This window comes from Bufo gargarizans, chromosome 6, assembly GCF_014858855.1.
Source record: "Bufo gargarizans isolate SCDJY-AF-19 chromosome 6, ASM1485885v1, whole genome shotgun sequence".
Classification (NCBI taxonomy): Eukaryota; Metazoa; Chordata; class Amphibia; order Anura; family Bufonidae; genus Bufo; species Bufo gargarizans.
In genome coordinates, this window is record NC_058085.1 from 193,740,414 (window position 1) to 193,753,293 (window position 12,880).

The 12,880-nt window shown below is 41.3% G+C and overlaps 1 protein-coding gene across 1 annotated transcript in view; it reads right to left on the reverse strand.

Moving 5' to 3' along the window:
- Positions 1-12,880, reverse strand: part of LOC122941579 (pulmonary surfactant-associated protein D-like) — a 41,087-nt gene that overhangs the window by 25,916 nt on the left and 2,291 nt on the right. Inside the window, exon 2 of the mRNA XM_044298928.1 lies at positions 8,407-8,602. Within this exon, the coding sequence (XP_044154863.1) occupies positions 8,407-8,602 (196 nt within the window). The remainder of the gene's footprint in view (positions 1-8,406; positions 8,603-12,880) is intronic.

Here is a 12,880-nt window from a genome sequence, read left to right on the forward strand (position 1 = left end):
ACCAAGCTTCTATTGGCTAATGCATTTTTTGGGAATATCTGAGGAACGGTACGTGCTAGAGAGCAGAGACCTGGTCTAAAAGCTTCCCGGACACCTGATGTACCTGTGTGCCAAATTTTGTGATTGTAAATGCGACAGTACGGATTCCTTTTGCGGACATACATACATACATACATACACACACACGCATACACTCAGCTTCATATATAAGATAGACTGTAGATGTGTAATTGTTTTAATAAATTCCTTTTTATTATTCAAAGTACAGCGAATAGTCATTTATTGTAGTAGTCGCTGCAGTAGTAGTATAACGCACGTAGTTCAGGGAAAACGTGTAAATGCAACAGAGGTAGTTTCTTTTAAGGTATAAATAGGCGGAGTCATCAATAGATGCCTATTTATACATTAAAAGAATCTACCTCTGTTGCACTTACACGTTTTCCCTGAACTACGTGCGTTATACTACTACTGCGACGACTACTACAATAAATGACTATTTGCTATACTTTGAATAATAAAAAGGAATTTATTAAATAAATTACACGTCTACAGTCTATTAGTGCTATAATTATATATATTTATATCAATAGACATATAAATATACACTACGTGCAGAATTATTAGGCAAATGAGTATTTTGACCACATCATCCTCTTTATGCATGTTGTCTTACTCCAAGCTGTATAGGCTCGAAAGCCTACTACCAATTAAGCATATTAGGTGATGTGCATCTCTGTAATGAGAAGGGGTGTGGTCTAATGACATCAACACCCTATATCAGGTGTGCATAATTATTAGGCAACTTCCTTTCCTTTGGCAAAATGGGTCAAAAGAAGGACTTGACAGGCTCAGAAAAGTCAAAAATAGTGAGATATCTTGCAGAGGGATGCAGCACTCTTAAAATTGCAAAGCTTCTGAAGCGTGATCATCGAACGATCAAGCGTTTAATTCAAAATAGTCAACAGGGTCGCAAGAAGCGTGTGGAAAAACCAAGGCGCAAAATAACTGCCCATGAACTGAGAAAAGTCAAGCGTGCAGCTTCCAAGATGCCACTTGCCACCAGTTTGGCCATATTTCAGAGCTGCAACATCACTGGAGTGCCCAAAAGCACAAGGTGTGCAATACTCAGAGACATGGCCAAGGTAAGAAAGGCTGGAAGACGACCACCACTGAACAAGACACACAAGCTGAAACGTCAAGACTGGGCCAAGAAATATCTCAAGACTGATTTTTCTAAGGTTTTATGGACTGATGAAATGAGAGTGAGTCTTGATGGGCCAGATGGCTGGATTGGTAAAGGGCAGAGAGCTCCAGTCCGACTCAGATGCCAGCAAGGTGGAGGTGGAGTACTGGTTTGGGCTGGTATCATCAAAGATGAGCTTGTGGGGCCTTTTTGGGTTGAGGATGGAGTCAAGCTCAACTCCCAGTCCTACTGCCAGTTTCTGGAAGACACCTTCTTCAAGCAGTGGTACAGGAAGAAGTCTGCATCCTTCAAGAAAAACATGATTTTCATGCAGGACAATGCTCCATCACACGCGTCCAAGTACTCCACAGCGTGGCTGACAAGAAAGGGTATAAAAGAAGAAAATCTAATGACATGGCCTCCTTGTTCACCTGATCTGAACCCCATTGAGAACCTGTGGTCCATCATCAAATGTGAGATTTACAAGGAGGGAAAACAGTACACCTCTCTGAACAGTGTCTGGGAGGCTGTGGTTGCTGCTGCACGCAATGTTGATGGTGAACAGATCAAAACACTGACAGAATCCATGGATGGCAGGCTTTTGAGTGTCCTTGCAAAGAAAGGTGGCTATATTGGTCACTGATTTGTTTTTGTTTTGTTTTTGAATGTCAGAAATGTATATTTGTGAATGTTGAGATGTTATATTGGTTTCACTGGTAAAAATAAATAATTGAAATGGGTATATATTTGTTTTTTGTTAAGTTGCCTAATAATTATGTACAGTAATAGTCACCTGCACACACAGATATCCCCCTAAAATAGCTAAAACTAAAAACAAACTAAAAACTACTTCCAAAAATATTCAGCTTTGATATTAATGAGTTTTTTGGGTTCATTGAGAACATGGTTGTTGTTCAATAATAAAATTAATCCTCAAAAATACAACTTGCCTAATAATTCTGCACTCCCTGTATATAACTATCGTCGCACACGGTAACGACACCCCTCAATCTGTATTTGGTGGAAGCAGGTATATAGAACCCCTTAATCAATATTTGGTGGAAGCGGGTATATCGCACCCCTCAATCAGTATTTTGTGGAAGCAAATATATCACACCCCTCAATCAGTACTTTGTGAAAGCAGGTGTATCAAACCCCTTAATCAGTATTTTGTTAATGCAGGTGTATCCCAGGCCTAAATCAATATTTAGTGGAAGCAGGTATATCAATACCCCTAATAGTTTTTTTGTGGAAACAGGTGTATAGCAGGCCTCAATCAATATTTTGTGGAAACAGGTATATCAATCCCCTTAATCAGTATTTTGTGGAAGCAGGTATATAGAATCCATTAATCAATATTCGGTGGATGTAAGTATATTGCACCCCTCAATTAGTATTTTGTGGGAGCAGGTATATAAAAGTCCCTTAATCATTATTTTGTGGAAGCCGGTATATTGCACACCTCAATTAGTATTTTGTGAAAGCAGGAATATAGAACCCCTTAATCAATATTTAGTGGAAGCAGGTATATTGCACCCCTCAATCAGTAGTTTGTGGAAGCAGGTATATAAAAAACCCTTAAAGGGACACTGACAGGCCTTCTGAGCATAATTAGCTCTTTATATGCCCCCCTAGGTCTTATAATAAGTTCCCAATTCATATAAGTATTATCCCTGTGCGCATTATAAAACGTTAAAAATAATCTTTATAATCACCTGTCCTTTCTGCCCAAGGGGAGTTCTTTGTGCCGCATTTGTGCCCAGCCGCGTCCCAACTGCCGGAACCTTAGACACGCCCAACTCATTAGTACTCACTTGGCGCAATGTGATCCCGGCGAGCGAGGGTGCCGGGCGCATGCGCAGGATCGCCGAATGTCGGGGACTGGAAAATACCGCCCAGCGAAGTGAATACTAATGAGATGGGCGTGTCTAAGGATCCGGCAGTTGGGACGCGGCTGGGCACAAATGCGGCACAAAGAACGCCCCTTGGGCAGAAAGGACAGGTGATTATAAAGATTATTTTAAACGTTTTATTATGCGCACAGTGATAATACTTATATGAATTGGGAACTTATTATAAGACCTAGGGGGGCATATAAAGAGCTAATTATGCTCAGAAGGTCTGTCAGTGTCCCTTTAATCAGTATTTTGTGGAAGCAGGAATATCGCACCCCTCAATCAGTTTTTTTGTCGAAGCAGGTATATAAAACCCCCTTAATCGATATTTGGTGGAAGCAGGTATATCGCACCACTCAATCAGTATTTTGTGGAAGCAGGTATATCGCACCCATCAATCAGTATTTTGTGGAAGCAGGTATATTAAACTCCTTACTCAAAATTTTGTGGAAGCAAGTGTATCGCAGGCCTCAATAAATATTTGGTGGAAGCAGGTATATCAATACCCCAAATCAGTATTTTGTGTAAACAGGTCTATTGCAGGCTTCAATCAATAGTTTGTGGAAACAGGTATATCAATCCCCTTAATCAGTATTTTGTGGAAGAAGGTATATAAAACCCCTTAATCAATATTTGGTGGAAGCAAGTATATTGCATCCCTCAATCAGTATTTTGTGTGAGCAGGTATATAAAAGCCCCTTAATCATTATTTTGTGGAAGCAGGTATATAGCACATCTCAATCTGTATTTTGTAGAAGCAGGTATATAGAACCCCTTAATCAATATTTGGTGGAAGCAGGTATATTGCACCCCTCAATCAGTATTTTGTAAAAAGCAGATATATAAAAACCCCTTAATCAGAATTTTGTGGAAGCAGGTATATAGCACATCTCAATCTGTATTTTGTAGAAGCAGGTATATAGAACCCCTTAATAATTTTTGGGTGGAAGCAGGTATATTGCACCCCTCAATCTGTATTTTGTGGAAGCAGGTATATAAAAAACCCTTAATTAGTATTTTGTGGAAGCAGGAATATCGCACACCTCAATCAGTATTTTGTGGAAGCAGGTATATTGCACCCCTCAATCAGTATTTTGTGGAAGCAGGTATATCATCCTTTTAATCAGTATTTTGTGAAAGCAGGTGTATTGCAGTCCTCAATTAATATTTTGTGGAAGCAGGTATATCAATCCCCTTAAACAGTATTTTTTGGAAGCAGGTAAATAGAACCCCTTAATCAATTTTTCGTGGAAGCAGGTATATTGCACCTCTCAATCAGTGTTTTGTGGAAGCAGGTATATAAAAAACCCTCAATCAGTATTTTGTGGAAGCCAGTATATCACACCCCTCAATATGTATTTTGTGGAAGCAGGTATAAAAAAACTTAATTAATATTTTGTGGAAGCAGGTATATCGCACACCTCAATCTCTATTCTGTGGAAGCAGGTATATTGAACCCCTCAATTACTATATTGTTGAAGCAGGTATATAGAACACCTTAATCAATATTTTGTGGAAGCAGGTATATCACACCCCTCAATAAGTATTTTGTGGAAGCAGGTTTATCAAACCCATTAATCAGTATTTTGTGGAAGCAGGTGTATCACACCCCTCAATCTATATTTGGTCGAAACAGTTATATCAATCCTCTTAATCAGTATTTTGTGGAAGAAGGTACATAAAAACCCTTTAATCAGTATTTTGTGATAGCAGGTATATCACACCCCTCAATCTTTTATTTGTGGAAGCAGGTATATAAAACCCCATAATCAGTATTTTGTCAAAGCAGGTATATCACACCCCTCAATCTGTATTTTGTGGAAGCAGGTATATTTAAACCCTAAATTAATATTTGGTGGAAGCAGGTCTATTGCACCCCTTAATCTGTATTTTGTGGAAACAGGTATATAGAACCCCTTAAACAGTATTTTGTGGAAGCATGTGTATCACAGGTCTCAATCAATATATGGTGGAATCTGGTATATCAAACCCCTTATTTTGTGGAAGCAGGTGTATCGCAGGCCTCAATAAATATTTGGTGGAAGCAGGTATATCAATCCCCTTAATCAGTATTTTGTGGAAGCAGGTGTATCGTAGGCCTCAATCAATATTTGGTGGAAGCAGGTATATCGCACCCCTCAATCAGTTTTTTAGGGGGCAACAGGTATATCACACCCGTTGCAAATAGTTGTTCCAATAGCGCTTGTCCCTCTACATACCTCCAGTATCGCAGCAGAACCGGACACAACTGCTGCACAATACAAATGCACTATATACTTTCTATGTTAGAAAGTATATTATAGGTATATCACACCCATCAATCAGTTTTTTGGGGGGCAACAGGTATATCACACCAGTTGCGATTAGTTACTCCAATAGAGTTTGTCCCTCTATATAGCTGCGGTGTTGCAGCAGAACCGCACATAACTGCTGCACAATACAAATACGCTATAATATACTTTCTATGTTAGAAAGTATATTATAAGTATATCACACCCCTCATTATATCACACCTATCGATAGCACACCTATACCAGTCCTTAAAAGGACTTTTGTGGCCCTATTAGCTAGCGTTTTGTGTCCCTAGCAGTCTGTCCCTGCTCCACAAAGCAAACTTTCCCTACACTGGCAAAATACAGAATGTAAAATGGCTGCCAGATCGGGTTCTGTTATAGGGTGGGGGTGTGTCCATGTGCTGAAACATCTCAATTGGTTGTCCTGTCTCACCTGATGTGTGTGTCATGGATCAAAGTTGGGCACAATGCAAAAGAACATGGCGCCCACGGACATCGCCATATGTTTGCATGTTCGGCGAATAGCGAGCATACAAATTTCGCAGGGGTCGAGTGGAGGGGGAACGCATGGGAACGGCGTTCCTGCACTTTTTTCATGGCAGGAACGCCGTTCCCTTTCAGCCTCAGCCCTTTCACGGCTGAATCAGATTCACAGGGGGAGACGGAGCGCACTGTGCAGGGCAGGTTAAGGGAGGAGGGGCGGCTTCAGTTGAGAGGAAGCTGTCTGTGCGGTGCCGCTGCCTGCGACTCCTCTCATGGCGCCCCGCCCCCTAATGACATCATCTCCTTCACTACGAGATCATTTAGAATGTCTTTTAGAAAAGTTTGTCCTGGGATTCGAACTCACAACCTCTACACATCAGAGGAAGGCATTTACCCTCACAGCCATGAAAGCCGTCTAGGTAAATGCTTAAAAAAAAAAATATAAGACTTTTAATTATACCTAGTGTACTGATATCTAGTGTACAACCATACACATGACAGCTGCCCACTGTGTATGGATGTAGCAGAGCTGGGTGTGTTGGGGCAGCTGTCATGTGTATGGTTGTACACTAGATATCAGTACACTAGGTATAAGTAGAAGTCTTATTTTTTTTTTTTTAAACAGCTACCTTGACAGCTTTTATGGCTGTGAGGGTAAATGCCTTGCCTCTGATGTGTAGAGGTCATGAGTTCGAATCCCAGGACAAACTTTTCTAAAAGTGTTTTTTTTTTTTTATAAGACTTCTACTGATACCTAGTTTACTGATACCAAGTGTACAACCATACACATGACAGCTGCCCACTGTGTATGGATGTAGCAGGGCTGGGTGTGTTGGGGCAGCTGTCATGTGTATGGTTGTACACTAGGTATCAGTACACTAGGTATAAGTAGAAGTCTTAGTTTTTTTTTTTTTAAGCAACTACCTCAACAGCTTTTATGGCTGTGAGGGTAAATGCCTTGCCTGTAATGTGTAGAGGTCATGAGTTCGAATCCCAGGACAAACTTTTCTAAAAGTGTTTTTTTTTTTTTATAAGACTTCTACTGATACCTAGTTTACTGATACCAAGTGTACAACCATACACATGACAGCTGCCCACTGTGTATGGATGTAGCAGAGCTGGGTGTGTTGGGGCAGCTGTCATGTGTATGGTTGTACACTAGGTATCAGTACACTAGGTATAAGTAGAAGTCTTAGTTTTTTTTTTTTAAGCAACTACCTCAACAGCTTTTATGGCTGTGAGGGTAAATGCCTTGCCTGTAATGTGTAGAGGTCATGAGTTCGAATCCCAGGACAAACTAAAAGTGTTTTTTTTTCTTTTTCTGATACTTCTACTGATACCTTGTGTACTGATACCTAGTGTACAACCATACACATGACAGCTGCCCCAACACACCCAGCTCTGCTACATCCATACACAGTGGGCAAAGTTACCTACAGTAGAAGTCTTATATATATATTTTTTTTAAGTAGCAAGCTAGACAGCTTTCATAGCTGTGAGGGCATATGCCTTGCTTCTGCTGTGTAGAGGTCATGAGATCGAATCCCAGGACAAACTTTTCTAAAAGTGCTATTTTTTTAATTTATTTTTTAGTCCGCAGCGACACAAATTACAGCATGCTAGATTTTCTGTGCTTTTTTATTTTTTGGAGGGGGGGGGGGTTGCAGTGGATCTTGGGTGAGTTCCCACACTTTTTTTCCCAGGACTTGACCCCTGAAATTTCGCCATGAAACGACCGCAGGGCAAACCGCAAGGCCATCACTATTGGCTGGCTGCATGGCATAATGGGTCATATTGCATTCCTGGGCCGCCATATTAGGAAAAAAAAAGGATTTTATACAACAAAGCGACAGGAAATTCGGATTTGTGGCAAATCTTTTTTTTCTGAAATTTGGATCGAAGTCAATTCATTTGACTTGAATTCGCTCAACACTTACCAAAAAGTATCATAACTGCAAGAATTTTATTTTGTTCCTCTTAATGAGAGCAATATATCAGGTAATAAAAATAGATTACAAAATTATATCCACCTTTATAAAAGATTATTTTAAAAGATGTTTATGCAAACCAGTAAAACCCTTTTATTCCACGTATACTACAATGACCATTTTAGCTGCTAAATTGCATAAAAATAAAACTGTAACATAATAACTAGTGATGAGCAAAGTTTTGAAAAGTTTGATTTGACTGCTTTGACGAACTTCAACACAAAATTAGATTTGAGACGTCGCCATGTCTGTCCAGCGTGATGATATGGATATGGTGTCACACATCCGCACATGGAAGATTTGGAGCATTTTCTTTAATCAAGATGGCTGCAATGGCCTCTCCGCAGCAAATGGATAATGTGAGTATGTTTTTTTTTAATGTTTTTTTTTAAGTAATTCGTTACCACAAAGCTCCACAAATTTCCGATTTTACGGCAAATCAAATTTTTCCTGAAATGCAGAGCCAGGTCAATTCATTTGTCTTTGCTCAACACTAATAATATGTGACAAATAAGTAATTTACTGTAATATAAAAAGAATTACATCTGTTTGTCTGAATTTACCTGGTTCACCCTTGGTACCAGGAGGACCATCTCTACCATCTCTGCCATTAAGACCTTGAAATCCTTGGATAACTGAGCATACAACTGGTTTTTCTGGAGCTTCACATGATGCCAGGAGGAAGGATGTCAGCATAATAATGAAAACTTTTTTGCAGAACCCCATATTCTTCTGGAAGTTCTGGATAAGTTCACACATCTATGGTATATCAAGAGCATATTTTGGTTACATCTCAGAAGTGTGTACTGTACATGGAAATGTATTTTCATTAAAAGGGTTATCCCATGACTAATAGTGTTGAGCATGCATTTTCGAATGGCAAATTTTTATCACGATTATCGCCACTTCGAGAATTCGCAAATATTTAGAATATAGTGCTACATATTTATTATACCAAATATTCAGCATTTTTTCCATCTGAACACATGATTCCTCTCTGCTTCTTGCTTGTGGGCCAATGAGAAGGAAGCAATGTCAAGTTCACAACAATACTTCACCAATCAGTAATCTTTAGTCAGACCTGCTAAAATGTAAAGTTGCACGTAAAAATATTCTAATCACTGACGATTAGCGCAATCGCGAATATATTGGAGCACTTGACTATCTGCATATAAAGCTATTCTAATGTCCTGCCATGCCAACCATTTTCTCCAGTCTCGTTAAACTTATGCCAGCTTGAAAAATGTAGCCAAAGTGACCCACGCCTGTATTTAGCGTTACGAATTCACATTACGTGATTTTTAAATTGCCGATTTTTCGCATTCAATAAAATTATTTAGAATTTTCAAAATTTGCAAATATATGACGAATATTCTACAAAATATTTGTGAAATATCGCAAATTTGAATATAGCCCCTGCAGCTCATAACTAGTGACTAATGAAAATCAGACATCATATAGTACATCGGGCCTCTTTCTAACCAAACTAGAACCCACTCTGTACCTCACATGGATCCAGAGATCCATTCATTGCTCTGCTAGATTTATATCAAGCTGAAAGCTTAAGGAGTTCTGCACTTTCATTTAACTGATGATCTATCCTCTGGATAGATCAGCTTCTGATCGGCAGGGGTCCGACACCCAGGACCCCCGCTGATAAGCTGTTTGAGAAGGCAGCGGCGCTCCAGCAGCACCGCGGCCTTCTCACTGTTACCGCCGGGCCACTGACGTCACGATTAGTATCAACTAGCGTGGGCGCGGTTAAGCTCTGTTCACTTGAATGGAGCTTAGCCGAGTCCACGCTAGTTGATACTAGTCATGACGTCAGTGGCCCGGCGGTAAACAGTGAGAAGGCCGCGGCGCTACTGGAGCGCTGCTGTCTTAAACAGCTGATCGGCAGAGGATAGATCATCAGTTAAATTAAAGTGCAGAACCCCTTTAAGGGGAGTGTCTTTTCTGCTGCAGCTAAGGAAGCTTGTCTCAGCTCTCCCTATCACGGCTCAGGAGGCAGTTGAAGAAAGAAACCGAGCATGTGCGACCTTCTTAGTGAGCAAATCAAAGAAATAGGAAAAAAACAAACAAACAGCAGGTGGTGCTATACAGATATATTGTATTGAATAACTGAGTGGCTATGCTAAATTTTCAATTACATTCAATTACAAAAGTTAATTCAATAGAGAATGGTGTCATTAGCTAATTTCTAAATCACTTCAATTAAAAGGTCATCCTGCATTCACCTGAAAAATAAAAAATGCTGTAAAGTCATGGCCACTAGAGATCTCACTTCTACCTAATTAGCAGTCTACTGTCTGTTGTTAGGCTAGATTCATCTCTAGTAAAAGAGAGTAACAGAGAAGATTCACAGGAAATCGGGGCATGTCAGACCTAGCTAAGCTCTTCAGCCCGATAGAAACATATCCTCTACACACCTTTTAAAGAGCAGAGAAGCTCCTATGTGTCTATAAGCCTGATCTACTCCTCCTTATCAGCTTTCTAAAGGGAAGTGAGGTAACTCCATTACCGTGCTTGAAGATTCTATGGAAGGGAGACACCTGCTGCTTGTGAGAGAAATGCATCTAGTGGTGCTGATGTAGCAGGGAATAATATGGCTGAGAAAGACATTAGAAAATCCTATATAATACCTGTTGCTTCATAGTTAAGATTCTACAATGAAGCACAACCATTATGCAAACATAAAAATAAAAACTCAGGTATGCTTTTAAGGGGTTGTCTCACTTTGTCTACATAATGAATGCTATTTGTAAAGTTCATACAAGGCACTTACTAATGTATTTTTTTATTATCCATATTGCTCTCTTTGCTGGCTAGATTCATTTTTCTATCACATTATGCACTGCTTTTTTCCATGGTTATAACCACCCTGCAATGCAGTCGTGGTAGTGCTTGCACAGGAAACAGCACTAGCCTACATGCCCTGCCACAGTCCTGGCCACCAGAGAGGTCGGGGCTTTTTCTTACAGTGTGCAAGCACAGCCACCACTGATGGATTATAGGGTGGTCGTAATCGTGGAAACGAGCAGTGTATAATGTGATGAAAAAAATGAATCTAGCCAGCAAAGGAAGCAATATGGACAATCACAATACATTAGTAAGTGCCTTGTATTAACTTTCTCTACATGATGAATGCCATTTGCTGAAGTGAGAAACAACCCCATTTAAGGCTATGTTCACATACTTAATTTGCTAAAGATTTTCACATTTCTCTGCAGAGAAAAAACAGCTCTGCAATCCCTCTGAAATCACAGCATGTAGCAATTTAACAAAATTGCTAGCTAGGCACTTGTCTGTAGTAATTTCAGAACAGTTATATTGAAGACATTTTCAAGCTACACAAATCATTCCCTATGGACAGTGATTTCATAGTGCCTTTTTGTAGTGTGACAAACATTCTAGGGATAGTGCCAGCTTTAACCACCTCCGTACCGCCTAACGCAGATGTGCGCTCCGGAGGTGGCAGCTCTGCGCAGAGTCACGCATATATGCGTCATCTCGCGAGAGCCGTGATTTCCTGTGAACGCGCGCACACAGGCGCGCGCGCTCACAGGAACGGAAGGTAAGCGAGTGGATCTCCAGCCTGCCAACGGCGATCGCTCGCTGGCAGGCTGGAGATGTCATTTTTTTAACCCCTAACAGGTATATTAGACGCTGTTTTGATAACAGCATCTAATATACCTGCTACCTGGTCCTCTGGTGGTCCCTTTTTGTTTGGATCGACCACCAGAGGACACAGGCAGCTCAGTAAAGTAGCACCAAACACCACTACACTACACCACACCCCCCTGTCACTTATTAACCCTTTATGAACCACTGATCACCCCTGATCACCCCATATAGACTCCCTGATCACCCCCCTGTCATTGATCACCCCCCTGTAAGGCTACATTCAGAGGTCCGTATGATTTTTACGGATCCACGGATACATGGATCGGATCCGCAAAACACATGCGGACGTCTGAATGGAGCCTTACAGGGGGTGATCAATGACAGAGGGGTGATCACCCAAATAGACTCCCTGATCACCTCCGTCATTGATCACCCCCCTGTAAGGCTCCATTCAGATGTCCGTATGATTTTTACGGATCCACTGATACATGGATCGGATCTGCAAAACACATGCGGACGTCTGAATGGAGCCTTACAGGGGGGTGATCAATGACAGAGGGGTGATCACCCATATAGACTCCCTGATCACCTCCGTCATTGATCACCTCCCTGTAAGGCTCCATTCAGACGTCCGTATGATTTTTACGGATCCACTGATACATGGATCGGATCCGCAAAACACATGCGGACGTCTGAATGGAGCCTTACAGGGGGGTGATCAATGACAGAGGGGTGATCACCCATATAGACTCCCTGATCACCTCAGTCATTGATCACCCCCCTGTAAGGCTCCATTCAGACGTCCGTATGATTTTTACGGATCCACTGATACATGGATCGGATCCGCAAAACACATGCGGACGTCTGAATGGAGCCTTACAGGGGGGTGATCAATGACAAGGGGGTGATCACGCATATAGACTTCCTGATCACTTCCCTGTCATTGATCACCACCCTGTCATTGATCACCCCCCTGTAAGGCTCCATTCAGACGTCCGTATGATTTTTACGGATCCACGGATACATGGATCGGATCCGCAAAACACATACGGACGTCTGAATGGAGCCTTACAGGGGGGTGATCAATGACAGGGGGGTGATCACCCATATAGACTCCCTGATCACCCCCCTGTCATTGATCACCCCCCTGTAAGGCTCCATTCAGACGTCCGTATGCGTTTTGCGGATCCGATCCACGTATCCGTGGATCCGTAAAAAATCATACGGACGTCTGACTGGAGCCTTACAGGGGGGTGATCACCCATATAGACTCCCTGATCACCCCCCTGTCATTGATCACCCCCCTGTAAGGCTCTATTCAGACGTCCGTATGCGTTTTGCGGATCCGATCCATGTATCCGTGGATCCGTAAAAAATCATACGGACGTCTGACTGGAGCCTTACAGGGGGGTG